We start from the raw sequence: 14,526 nt of genomic DNA, 5'->3' as shown, positions 1-14,526 counted from the left end.
ATCTTCGTTTTAGCTCGTGGCTTGCCTGTGGGATCTTGACTTTGAGCTTCATACTTTGACATCTTCCAAGGATGATGCTGCCCTTGTGTTCAAGCTTATTTCACCTTTGTATATGTTGGTGACCAATCTTTGGCCTTCAATGATCTTCCTTTGCTTGTTCACTTGCTTGGGATGCTTGAATGTTAGCTCCACCTTGGTTGTACCTCCAAGGAAAGATTGATCCAAGTAGGCTCCAGCTCCTTTGGCATGTGTTTAGTTCATCCTCAAGCATTGTCCATGTGTAGTGTTAGTGCTAGATTGAGTCAACATGTGAATACTCTGTCTATGGCACAATGCTCAAGGCAACATGTAAGATTATAAAAGCTAATTAATTTAAGTTTGTTAGTCATCAAAACAAGGTGATTGGTTGAACCCATGGGACTATTCTTCTTCCTTATCCCACCACTATTCAAGTTTCCCTCTCATCCTAAGACTTATCCGAATAGCACTCCTAATTAAAGTAAAATAACCTACGATGACTTCTAATTAGAATCCATCTCTAAATTAGTAACAAATCTATCCTACAATAGAGAGACAAAGAGTATGTGTATGTATGTATCGTGTGTGAGAGAGATATTCATTTTGTACTTTCTAAGCATACATCTTTTTCTTGACATTTTATAGACTTATTCATCGCTTCATGTATAGCTGATACAGTGACATTAAGTCATGGGCCAGAGGAAACAAAACAAGGAAGGGGTATTAAGTTATCTAGATTTGTAGATATTTTTATTTAAAATTTAGGTAATGTTTTAGTAGATTTTGATGGGCACTGTGCAGTAAAAATGTGAATTGAGTTTTTAGGATAGCTAAATATAAACACATTCAAGCTAAAATAATTTTTGTATATTTTTATTTAATTGTATTTAAAATTTGTCTAAAGTTTAAGCAGGTTTAAGTAGGCCCTATGTAGTGAAAATGTGAATGTACATTTTAGGACTATAATACTTGAAACACTTTCTATTTCTCTCTGTTCTTCTAGAGTAAAAATTAGTCTTTATTTAGGTTGATAAATAATTATAATTGATTAAAATTGATAGTCTAGGGTAAAGATTAAAATTGATCCAATATAGATAATTAGGATTAAATGAGGATTTTAAGAAGTTATGGTCTATAGATGAGATTTTGATAAACTTTTTACGAGGTTAATAAATAGTTACAAGTCTTTTCTTTTGTATTTTGGGTTATACCATGTGTTGATCATGATTTGATCATATATATATTTTCATTTTATTTTTCTCTAGCATTTGCCTGTAAAGATCTAGTGGATTATAAGATTATTTATCGTATCGTTCAGGTTCATTCCTATTAGTTCACTTTCTTCAATCAGACAATATATGAATTTTCTTTTGGTGTTTCATGGCCAATTTCAGGTAAGATTTTAATTTACTAATATTTTCTTAAATTCTAGATATATTACTAATATCTCAATTTTATGTCAGTTGCTAACATATTGTCGATATATAAGTTCTTGGTGAAGTTTTTCATGAAGTTTTTCAGTGACTATGATTTAGAATGGTTCATTAGCTCTAACAGCTCAACGAGGATTGCTAAGAGCCAGTAGAAAATCCTAAAATATACAATGGGTTGAATGGTCGAAGTATCATCCCTTGTTAGTATCTAAGCAACGATACAAGTGGAATCCTTAGCTTGGAGTTTGGTGTGTTGAATGTATCGAAACAAGTGTTTTTTGCATTCTTATTCTTATATTAATTATGTGTTCGATATATGCACAGGTTTCTTCAAATATATGCCGCATCTCATTACTGGTAAAGCTTTCAAAAAGCCTTCTCTTTCTTTCGTAATTTTCTATGGAAAGTGTGAAGCTTTATTCATCTATACTCAACCCGGATGACTTTGTTTTCTCGTCTCCTTTTTCTAGGTATGGTGGAGTGTATGAGGCATGCGATCATATGTAAGTGATCTTACTTGACAATTTAAAGTCTCCTTTTCTAGGTCTCGAGGAGTGTACGAGACATGCGATCATATGTAACTGATCTTACTTGACAATTTAAATTTCAATTAAAATAGTGCTGACTTTGTTTTCTCTGTCTCTTTTTCTAGCTGTCCTCGCCTTTCTCCACACCTGTGGATGTTATATCAACGCCTGTATGTCGCGTTTGAAAGTCAGCAAGTGGTTCTGTAGCTGGCATGCGATAATACGTAAGTGATCTTACTTAACATTCTAAAATTCAATTAAAATAGTGATTTTTTTTAAATGATGAGATTAAAATAGTGCTTTTATTATCAAATCTAATACATAGTATGCATGTGGTTCTCCATGCGAAGTTCTTTTGCAAGCAAGAACATTAATTATGGTAGTCTGCCTAGCTATCTTCTTGGCATATAAGTTCCGAATCAGACATATTTGGATGGATGCCACAGTTGAAGAATTCTTGAGTAAACATAGATATCGGACGCCAACAAGATACTCTTACTCAGATATTAAGAAGATGACCCAAGGTTTCAAAGAAAAATTAGGCAAGGGAGGCTTTGGCACCGTCTTTAGAGGAAAACTCCGAAGCCGGCGTCCGGTCGCCGTAAAGATGTTGGCCAAGTCTAAAGTTAACGGGCAAGATTTCATCAACGAAATTGCTACCATCGGAAGGATTCATCATGTCAATGTGATTCAACTCATCGGATTCTGCTCAGAGGGTTCAAAAAGGGCTCTTATTTATGACTACATGCCTAATGGGTCTTTGGAAAAATACATTTTTCCTCAACAAGAAAGCATCGACCATTTGAGTTGGGAAAAAACCTACAAGATCTCATTAGGGATTGCACGAGGGATCGAATATCTGCATCGAGGTTGTGACATGAGAATTCTACATTTCGATATCAAGCCTCACAACATCCTTCTTGATGAGAATTTTATCCCAAAAGTTTCTGATTTTGGACTAGCTAAGTTTTATCCAACGGAAAAAAGCATTGTGTCGGTCACCGCCGTAAGAGGAACCCCCGGATATATTGCCCCTGAACTATTTTTACAAAATCTCGGGGGCATCTCTTACAAGTCTGATGTCTACAGTTTCGGGATGCTTCTAATGGAGATGGCAGGGAGGAGGAGCAATTTTAACGCTAAGGCAGAGAATTCAAGCCAAATTTTCTTTCCGTTATGGATTTATGACCAGGTTAGTCAAGGAGATGGTATCGAATTAGAGAATGCTAATGATGATGAAAAAGAAGTAGCAAAAAAGTTGATTATAGCGGCGTTATGGTGCATACAAATGAAGCCTGCAGATCGTCCTTCAATGGGTAAAGTGTTAGAGATGCTAGAGGGAAGTGTAGAGCTTCTACAAATACCACCCAAGCCTTCCCTATCTTCTCCAACACGGGTGACTTATGAAGATGATGCAACACAAATGGATACCATGGGATCATCAACTAGTTCTGAAATTGAGTTAGTGTCACAAAATCACGCAGAATCAAATCTCTTATCTGTGATAGTAGATTAATTAGTGATTGTTATAATGAGAACAGGTAATATAAAATGGGGTTGAGCCTCTAGCTCAACTGGTTGAGGCTTTGGCTTTCAATCTTGAGGTTGGATGTTCAATCGCAGCTTACCTATAAAAAAAAATGTAATTTACAGGGATAATACTTGGCATATGAACTGCTATATGTATTATCGTAAATGGCAGTATGGCTACATGGACACTTCGGATAGTGATAGAGATGAAGTTTTTCATGATCATGGGACTCATGTGGTACTAGCACGCTCACTTCTCATAAGTAGCCTTCTCAACTCTAGCAAGATTTCAACTATGGGTTTAGTAAGCTCGTCTTTCAATAATGCATCATCTAAATCTATGGAGCCTAGTACTATTCGATGTTTTCCTTCTACTTGCTAAAATCAACCTATTCAGACACTCCATCCTAGACAGGTATTTAGAAATAGAACTTAGGTTAATGGTGTAGATATAAGTTTATAGTCACTTATATGCTCACTCGTAATAACACATATTAATCTATAATAAAGGTTTACATTAGTTCAAGCAATTTTATATAATCTAACCATTAGAAAAGACTAATTAGATTGGACTCAAGGTTTGAGGATTTTATAGACTTCCTCCCAAGCTAATAAACAAATATATTTTATCTCCTTAGCCCCCTATTTTTTTAGTATTGAACGTAATGAAGGTAGCGCTGCACTCTTTGTCTGCCGATTCTTAATGAAATCTTTGAACATACTCTGTCATTTTTAATAATATCCCACTTATCTTGAAAGCAGGAAAGTGAAAATCCATCGAGTCTTGATGCCTTATACATCTCCATCTCAAAGATAACTTCCTTTTTTCCTCCTCCCCGAATTGACTTTCAATCCATTTGACACTTAATTACCGAAAATGCATCAAATATGAGCTCATAAAGGCTAGGTCTATTGTCTTCCCTCCTAGGTATAAAGATTCCTATGTTACTCTACTATAGCATATAGCATCATCAACCTCGATCCTTCATTTCTCTCACCAATCTCTCATTAACTCTAAGCGCACCATAAAATTGACCCTATGTTTAGCATTGGCCATCTTGTGGAAGAAGTCTGTGTTCCAATCCCTTCCTTGAACCACAGGGATTTAAATCACCATCTCCACAGTTTCTTCTCAACTAGTGACCTCATCATATTCCTTCGACCAAGATAGTCTCATTTCCCACTCGCTAACCACAAGAGGTCACTCCTATTCGATTCCTTCCTACCCACAAATTTCCTCCAATAACCTCCCCTCCTTGATAGTAACTCCCTGACACATTAACTTTCTAGTCCTTTATAATAATCAAAATTTTAAGGATATATGCCAACTACGTAAGTGGTCCTTACAAACGTGGGCTTTTTCTCTTCTTTCATAGAAAACCTTAAAATTTTGTGACATTAGGTGGAGCACATTAGCAACCATTTGTTTTTACGACCAATTTAGGCTTGAGATTTTATTTTTTTATGAGAAGGTAACGATATTTTATTAAATAAAGAAAGATACATGGAAGGGACAAGATGTCCCTAAACGTAGGATATCAGTCCTAGTCATACATGTACACCCCAAACCCAAACCGAAATTTAGGCTTAAGATATTTTAACATAAATTCATGATCTAACTCCCCTTACTAATTAAATAAATCTTTCTTGGAACCAAATCATCCCTCATTTCTCACAGAAAGTGACAAAAATATTCATCCATATCATGGGAAATGCCCAAAGTATTCCTATCTCATAGGAAATAACCAAAATACCCCTTTCGTATAGAAAACCGTAAAATACGCCTCACTCATAGAAAATCATAAAATACCCCTATATCTTATAAAGGTAACAAAAATACATATATCTCATGGAATTTGACCAAAGAATCCCTCTCATGAAAATGACGACCATACACATATTTTATATAAAATTACTTTATCTCACAAAACAAAATCAGGAAAATACTACACTATGTGTGAGTAATTGCCATACGTAACTATTACTGAGTCCTCTATACAGACTTACCATTATAAATATGGTTATAGGGCCATGAAAGAGTAGCTTCACTACCACATTATAAAAGATATAGTGATACAGGGGAAGCTGCCCTGTGACACAAGAAGATCGGTGGAAGCGAGTCACAAAGAGGGGGTCTGCTCAAAGGAGCAAACCCTAGGAAAGCAAATGTGGTTCTAATGGACTGCTCTTCCTGACCATTTTATGCTTTTACTCCAACTCTAATCTGTCCAAGAAAGTATCTTGCAGGCTTGCAGCAGTACGGGAATGATGCTGAACAAATGATGTAATTAATACCCAACTTCGAATTTAAGAAGCTCTCCAACATGTCGACTGTGTTTGTATTCAATTTCAAAAAGAGAATAAGCTCTTTAATAATGAGGCTTTTTATCTTCACCAAGAGCGACTGATCGAGGCCTTAATAGTGGACCATACAGCACACTGTTTGTAAAATACCATTGAAAGTCAAACTTGTTCCTTAGATTGAAGGATTCATCACTGGAATTATGAGCTCCAAATCAGTAAATGGAAAACAGTACACTAGACAGGTGATTTATGAGCCTAAGGAAGATGTGAACATTTGCATAGCAAGTGTCACTAGAGTTATTTACCAAATCAAACCCCATCAAACGAGCATAATAGAATCACAGTAATACTCAATTCCCATCATCAAAATTAGAATGCCAACTAGTCTCAGGTGGATAAAATCAAATAGCCTAGTAAATGTTCACAACACAAACAGATGGCGTGCATGTGCCAGAAGAGAAACATATTAGAAATTCTCCTTGTTTTGGACCGCAGAAACAGATCCAATGTGGATGAAGTAGGAGATTAAGTCTCAGAAGTATTATAGAACAGAATACATGGAATGAAATTCAAGGTAAGTAATGGGAGTGTTTCACTTACAGAAACATTTCAGAAGGAATCTCTTGAGCTAGCTTCCAATAAATTGTAAATTGGAATCACTGAAATGCTACGCAGCTTTTCGATCAAAGAATCGTCACCAGATTAGTCATGCAACAATGGAAGATTTTGACGCACAAACTCAAAAGAAGAACAGCAGCATCAATGAGGAAATCAACCACACAACAATAACTTTCCTGAATCGTTTCTAGAAGTCCTTGCAAACAATGAGGAATTTGCTGAAGAAAGAAGAAAAGCTTGAAAAATAAGCCACAATCTCCTCCTCTTTATACGAACTCTTAAGAGAATTTTCTTCAAAAGAAAACCTCCCTCCGACCAAAGTTGCAGATCCCCAATTTTCAAGTTCAAAAATACAACTCTCAGATCTCCCATGGAAGTTATGGTCTTAGCTATTGGATTTGGATCAAACAACTTCACTTCTGTTTCTTGATATTCTTGGGCCCCAATATGTTTCCAATGCCTTGGCCTTTAGAGCCATATAAACCAAACGTCTCCCATTCACTCCCCTCAAGAGTCAGAACAGAAATGCAGTTTGAAAATTTCCGAAATTTTACACGGTGTGTGTGGGCGTAGAGTCTCCTATTTTTCTTTATAAAAAATAGTAGTGGGACCCATATCAAAGGATGATCCAAACCAATTCATTTGTTTGGCCACATCCATAGGATGATCCAAAACCTCATATCTATAGAGATAATTTTTGAAAAATACGTTCACCCACCACCCCGTATGTAAGATCTGGACAATAACAATCAGTGGTTTAGCTTTTCTTGGCAAACCCCAAATGTGACTTGTCCAAGACTTAGACGTAGTAAAATTCATCCATCTCGGTAAACTCTAACCCTCCTTTCTTGATGAATATAGAATGCTGCTCTTTTTCCTTGCTCACCATCCATTTAGGTCCTTTTAGATTTGAGATTTAATTTGAGAATTGACTTTTGAGTTCAAAACTAATCATTGACTCAAAATTAAGCGTACGAAAGGAGAGAAAATTTTATCAATTTAGATAGAAACTTTACTTCTGAATATGAGAGAACGGTTCATACACATATGTGTAGAGAGTTCTCTACACACTAGCTTAAAATACAGTGGGGGCCCACATTGTTTGGGTGATCCAAGCCATCCATTTTAAAGGCCCTCACATAGATAGGGTGTCTACAAAAAATCAGATCCATAGGATCATCCCAACCCTACGATTTGTGGAGGTAAAATGGATGTCTTTAAACCTTCATAAATTAGTCCAATTTTTGCCTCCACAGTTCGAATGGTTAGGATGATCCTATGGATCTGATTTTTTGTGGACACCCTATCTATGTGAGGGCCTTAAAAATGAATGGTTTGGATCACCCAAATAATGTGGCCCCACTGTATTTTAAGCTAGTGTGTAGATAACTTATCTACACGTGTGTAGGAACGGTTTTCTCTCTGAATATACCCCTCTATCACCGATCATACTTTGCATCTGTCAACATTAAAGTCGAGTCCAACTTATAGATGTTAGGTCTGGGGTATGAAAATAAGTTAATAGTGCAAAGTGAACTGAACGTTTTGCTGAATCCGTTTCTTTTTTAAGTATTCGAGTCCAAGTAAGAATATGAGTCGCAGGAGCAGTGGCTGCTATTGCCGTTAGATCAAATCGAATGTCTAGACTGAGTCTTAGATAGATTAGTATATAGCCACATGAAAGGATGCTTGCACCGGTGGCTTTTTTTGTGAAATAAAAAAATTTCTGCTTTCTTCCATAGAAATTAACTAGCAGTTTTATCTCAGTCTACAGGGATTCCAAGAGCATCCTACGTGAATTTGAAGTCCTACTCAATCGGTGGTCAATGTTGATCAAACCCCAACTCGTCCTTGACGCTTTTGGCTACGCCAATTGCTCACAACATTTCCCATGTGAACGAAAAGTAAATTAAAAAGGCCCTGTTCGTTTTGTATGTTTAAAGTTGATTTTGAGTCCAAAACTGGTTATTGGACTCAAAATTGCATCTAATTTTGAGTCCAATAGTAAGTTTTGGACTCAGAATCAGTTCTCAAAATTCAAAACGAACAGGAGTAGAAAAAATGAAGCACCATTTGCTATCAAGACTAATGGGCATGATATACTCTTCATTCCTGTGGAGTAGCTTTGATAACTAGCATCAATTACAGTGGTGCCTCAAAGCAAAATATTCTCATATGATGTTGAGAAAAATGTATATAACTACAGGTCACGCTAGCATGTCATATACTTCTCAATAAAAAAGAGTAGAACTCCTTGATACTTAATCTATTTCTTCGATGGTTGTCAATTTTGTACCGTGAGTTTCGTCAGGTAATGCTACATTAATATTTGGTGGACCTGCAGAAGAAAATGGATTTGGCGGCATCATCAAACTTTCCATACTTCCTTGCAACGTCTGGACTACACTTTTCATAGAAGGGCGATCCACTGGGTGAGACTGTATGCACCAGAGGCCCACGATAGTTAGTTTTTTTGCAGCCTCAGCATCTCCATCTTCCACAATCCTGAGTCCAAAACATGTTTTTAGTTACACAGATACAAAAGCTAGTCCAGTGCTCTTTTCATGATCCTCTCTCGATTAGTTGTGGTTTTCTTGGTATTTTCTTTTCATTTTTATTTCATTCTGGCTCTCTTGCTCTCTTTTGATCTCGATCCGGCTTCTGGGTTTCTGTGGGTTTAGTTTTTCGATCGTTGTCGGTTCTTTTCTTTGTTATTGTTTTCGGCCCTAACACGAATGCACGTGTAGTGCCATCACACAATCTGATAGATTAGTCTACTTGGGTAAAAAATATGATATAATTTAAGATAAAAATGATAATGATCATCTTAACTACAAAGAAGCAATGTTAGACATTGATGCGGAAAAATGGATGAAAGCTATGAAATCCGAAATGGACTCCATATACAATAACAGGGTTTGGACTTTAGTTGATCCACCAGAGGGCCTCTCATTGTTGCCGCTGATTTTTCCTGTGTTTGACTAGGTTTTACCACAATTACGGATATAGAATATACACTGAAGCTCAGTGTATATACATGTCTGCTGAACCAAAACCGTGCACATGCCCAATTGGCCATTCACCCACCTCTTGCAAAACGCCATTGATCCAACAGTCATCTTCACCCCAAAAAAGGACAAAAAAAAAAAAAACCCTGGATCCAACGGTCAGGATCATTTGTTCGGTGTAGTTTTTTGGCTGGCATCAACCACTGAATAGGCAGGCATGGATATGACATTCCAGGTTCTGATCAAATGGGGATATATGCTGAATAGACAATCTTAGATTTTTTTTGTCCCCATTATTACAGAAAGTGTTTTACTTTGAACTTCTTTTGTAGCATATTTTCAAGCTGCAGAAATTGTCACCCCCCTATTTCGGCAGGTTCATCCCCTCCGTTGTATTTTAATTAATGTGGCACCCCACTACTTAATAGCGGGCCCGCTCTTTGATTGATCTGAACCAACCACTTGATTGGACTTGCTTTTGATCTCTAGTGGCTGAAAAATCAGAACAATAATCCAATCCTAGCACCTAAAAGATTTGAAGAAAGTGTAACCACATGAACGGTTTAGATCAAGCAATGGTGGGACCTAATAAGCTGCAGTGAGGGCGTCTCATTGTAATAGAATGTGAGGTTGGGCGGTCGCCCTATCGAAGCAGTCCTCTCCTCCTCCTCCTCCTTAATCTACAGTTGCTGATTTTTATTCGGAAATTATAACGGCACTCCCATGTTCTTTATAACTACACCCATTTCATTTTATTGTTTTATAGGGGTTTGAGATGAGTCAAAACGTAGGTTTGGTCTTAGGGTCGAGCTGGCATTCCCTATTCGGCGATTGGAAAAAGACAAAATAGGGGTCAAGATGCCGTCAGCTTTCAGAATCACGCAGGGAGATCCTCCATGCGTGGCCAGCAAAAACCGAGACATGGAACAGTATTTATACGATCGTAGCCGTTGGATCAATCAACTTGCACTTCCATTTCTGGATATTCGCTGGGCTCCAGTATGTATATTTCCCCTAGCCTTTATAGCAACATAAACCAGCTCCCACTCCCCCTCAAGAGGCAGATTAGGGATACAGTTTGAAAAGGTTTTCATCATTCTGTATGGATTGCAAGAAAAACAATTCATGAAAAAATTTTCTCAGGAAATTTTTCTTTCACCTTTTTAGAGGGAATTATTATGATTATGATTAATTTAGAGGGATACCATAAGTAAAATATTGAATAGGTTTTTTCAAGTTATGTTTTGTTAGGGGTTGGGCATGTAGCTCAGTGGTTATGTCTTTGTTTCTATACCTTTAGGCCGGAGGTTTGATCCCAACTTACCTACCGAAAGAGGTAATGTTTTGTCATGTGTTAAAAAAAAGAAGGAAAATTTAGAAATATATTTCCTTTTCAAAGTTTTCCTGAATTTTCTTGCAATCCATGTGAAAGAATTTTTGGTTTCCGCTGGGGGACCAGGAGGAATGTAGTGTGAGATCACCACCGTTGTCTTTCAAAACATCATAAGCCGATTCAAATGATCTTGGGTTCATCCCAAACTGACATCCGATCAAATGAGACTTGTTTAAGCCTTGATGGATCTTAACATACTTTTGCTAACCTTAGGGTTTTCTTTCGAATCAACGGATTTGATATGTAAACAAGGCAAGTGGGGCAAATAAATTTCTTGTAGGAAGGAATGTCCATGTAGGGGGCCACTTGCTCAATGATCCAAGCCATAAATTTTAGACCTGGCAAACGGGCGGGTTGGGTTAGGTTACCCAAGGGTCATCCGGGTGCGGGTCAAACGGGTTGGGTAAATAATGACCCACATCCCTACGGGGTCAGCAATTAGGTGCGGGTAACCGCAATTTTTTGCCAAAGAATATTTTTTTGGGCAAATAAGGAAATTATAGCAACAAAAACAGAAGAAAAGACTTAGAAAAAAAATGCCTCGAGTACCCCCATTGCTAATGAACCCTTGTCCCTTTTATACTAGGTTGAATTTCCTCTTAATCTAGACCATCCATTTCTCTTTTTCTTTGATCTCACGGTTCATATGGATTGCTTCTCAATGAAGTAACACAAAATGCCTGGAGTACCCTCCAAAAGAGAGAAATCCCCTCTTTTATCTGAAAGCTGCCCTTTGTTGCAAGTTAGGAAATGCGTCCGGTATCTACTCGAACCGAAAAAAAAGACATGAAATGCCGGCACCCGCGGGTTCACCCGACCCAACCCATGTTTTGGCGGGTTGGGTGACCCGCGGGTCAATAATACATATTACTGTTTTTTTTTTCTTACCATCCATTGAGGCCCTATTTGTCATGACCCGATCCCATTGTGTAAATTTTGTCCACTTATGGGTCTCCTACCCTCCCCGATTTTGTTCTCCAGCACTGCAGGACTACCGTGCCCAACTCACCTCCCATGGCCCCACCCCTTGGAGATGCTGAAAACACGTCTACATAGGGAGATGGAGAATCCACATATATAGCCTAGAAATCGTTTCTCCCTTTCCAATGTGGGATTTTACATTCCAACCCCCTTAGGGCCAGTTCCTCGCTGGCACTCGCCTTAGGGTCCGTCATCCTCGCTGTCACGCCTTACTGTGGAGGTCCGGCTCTGATGCCATTACGTCACGACCCGACCAGACCCTATTGTGAAAATATTATCTGGTTCTAGGTCTCCCACCCTCCTCGATTTGCTTTCCTAGCAGCACCATGCCTAACCCACGCTACAACGCCCAGCCCCTTAGAGATGTTGAAAATGCATATACACAGGGAGGGAGAATCCACAAACATAACCTAGAAATCTTTTCTCTCCTTCTGATGTGGGATCTTACACTATTCGTTCTGAATTACACAAAAAGGAGTTTTCCATAGTTTGATTAACACTGTAAATCCAGAATTTTTTATTCTTAAAATAACCTTTATAGAAAAAACAAGGAAAGAAAAAAGCCCACTAAGACCTACAATTTTGGTTTTCAAGAAAACTAAAGTCCACATTTATCTATTTTAGATTTCTAATGGGATTCTGCGCATATCTGTTTCATCTCTACCTCCTTTATCTACAACGGCCATGCTTCTCTTCTCTCTCTCTCTCCAATCCCTTTTTTGAGTGCTTCTCTTTTCAGAAACCTTGAATCCAAGTCCATAATACATAGCCCTGCAAAAAATGGAAGCCGGCCTCCGGGCAAGTAATGCCTGTTTTTGCTGGGATTGCTCGTAAGTTGTTATACTCTTCTGGTTTCTGGACGGAGTAGTCCATTCATCAGCTTTCTTCATAAAATGTTTATGATTTTCCCTGTTTTTACACCTTTCTCGCTTTCCTTTCCCACTTCATTGAGAAAGTCCATATGATTTACCCTCTTCAAGATGTAGAGGGAGGTGGCAAAAATGTTGAGAATTGCAGTCACAGCTGCTGCAGGTGTCAATGTATTTGTCATCTTGATGGATGGGAGTATCGGCTTCACGATGGAAGAGGAGTAGCGCTCTTGATTACTGGATGTGTTTGATTGCACAAAAGCTGGGATGGCTTAGGGGTTTCGCTTGGCCTTTGTGTGTAGGGAAGCATCGAACAACAATACTAAGATAAAAGATCAACACAAGAAGCAACTAAAATAACTCATTGGGGTTTGAAAGCCCATGCCACGGCTTGGAGAAAAGCTCCAATATAACACGCGAAAGGAGCCAAGATCCTTCACCCACGTGAATGAACCGAGGCTCTTCGCAAAAGATATTCCAAAAATCTTCTCATATCATTACATTATTTAGACACCAAAACACAAAAATAGAAACCCGAAATACAACTTACCTAAACAATTAATCTTAATCTTTCATCTAAAGTAACACCAATAAAAGTTAGAAACCTTACTAAATCCTAAAATAGAAATCCCATAATAATCATGCATCATTTCCATAAATCGCCCATAACCTTGCTAATTCACGTCCAAATCGCATGATCTTGGGCTCGTTAGATAGCTAATCGAAAAACCTTTCTAAAGATACCAAAATCATGCCAAAAGACCAAGATTTGATGCCTAAAAAATATGCAAAAAATAAAATGCCGAAAATAGAAAATAGAAAATAAAAAATAAAAAACTTGTTCAACACCGCGCGTTCTTCATCACTTTGGGTCTCAAGTAAGCGAAACTCCTTGTTTGATTGCCAGTATAGCATTGAAATCCTTGAAGACTTCAAGGGATGTCGCCTAGTTAATCTTTAACCATGGCATGTGTGCTGATGTGTCACCTTGTCCCTCTCTATGATATCCAAGCCCAAAACCATAAAAAGGTTGAATTTTGCTTAGATTTCTTTGGAAGGATGCTTTTTCCTTCTCTCACTTTCTCTGTCATCTTTCTCTATATTGGTAATGACATCTCTTACCGATACTCTACGAGGTTGACAACCAAACACTACTTACCATTATTCTTGGAGGTAAGTTCCAAGCAAATCCAATGCTTATCTCCTCCATGTTGACAACTAACCCCACTACTCTCCGAGTCTATGCCGCACAACCAAATAGACTCGAGAGAGCCATGGGATTGGGATTTGTTTTCCGTTTCCTTTTGTCAATATTTTTTGTAAGATGGCCACAGAGAGGAATCTGCCATTGATCATAAACAGATGAAATGTAGAGTGAAATTACCCAACACACCATGTCAAGCAATGGGTCATCTTCATGAAGAATCTAAATATGGAAAAGGAGAAAATCCAAAAAAAGAAATGAGTCTTCTTGATGTGAACCAAATGGTAGAAAAAGAAAATCTAAAACAACCCATTAAAAAGTTTCCCAGGAAAATTATATTTTTCCTAGTTTTCTTTTCCCTAGATCTAAACATTCCCTTACTTCCCTTCTGAGCATATCCCTTTATCACCAAACAGGCTTTGTGTCTTTCAAAAATAGAGTCTTAGTCCTTTAATTTGTAGTTGTTAGGTTTGGGGTATGAAAATAAGTTCAAATAGTGCAAAGAAAACTAATTTTTTTGCCGAATCCATTGACCATCCTTTCTTTTTCTTGCTCCTACTTGACCGGATATGGTGTTCTATTTTCTCGTGATTTCTTAGTAGGTAAAAACCTTTCAAAGAATTTCACAAAGAATTTGAATG

At 37.8% G+C, this 14,526-nt stretch overlaps 2 protein-coding genes across 2 annotated transcripts in view; one reads left to right on the top strand and one right to left on the bottom strand.

Annotated features, from left to right (window-relative positions):
- LOC143860372 (LEAF RUST 10 DISEASE-RESISTANCE LOCUS RECEPTOR-LIKE PROTEIN KINASE-like 2.4) overlaps positions 1-3,575 on the top strand; it is a 12,026-nt gene extending 8,451 nt beyond the window's left edge. Inside the window, exons 2-5 of the mRNA XM_077370960.1 lie at positions 1,776-1,808; positions 1,922-1,954; positions 2,104-2,202; positions 2,329-3,575. Coding sequence (XP_077227075.1) covers positions 1,776-1,808; positions 1,922-1,954; positions 2,104-2,202; positions 2,329-3,494 — 1,331 coding nt within the window. The 3' untranslated portion in view covers positions 3,495-3,575. The remainder of the gene's footprint in view (positions 1-1,775; positions 1,809-1,921; positions 1,955-2,103; positions 2,203-2,328) is intronic.
- Positions 1-14,526, bottom strand: part of LOC143860370 (rust resistance kinase Lr10-like) — a 55,878-nt gene that overhangs the window by 35,178 nt on the left and 6,174 nt on the right. The gene's annotated exons all lie outside the window — the stretch shown is intronic.

This window comes from Tasmannia lanceolata, unplaced genomic scaffold (genome assembly GCF_043159265.1).
Source record: "Tasmannia lanceolata isolate RefF3 unplaced genomic scaffold, GAP_Taslan_0.1 ptg000037l, whole genome shotgun sequence".
NCBI classification, from domain to species: domain Eukaryota; kingdom Viridiplantae; phylum Streptophyta; class Magnoliopsida; order Canellales; family Winteraceae; genus Tasmannia; species Tasmannia lanceolata.
The sequence above is the reverse complement of the archived record's forward strand: the minus strand, read 5'-3'. Positions and strand labels throughout refer to the sequence as shown.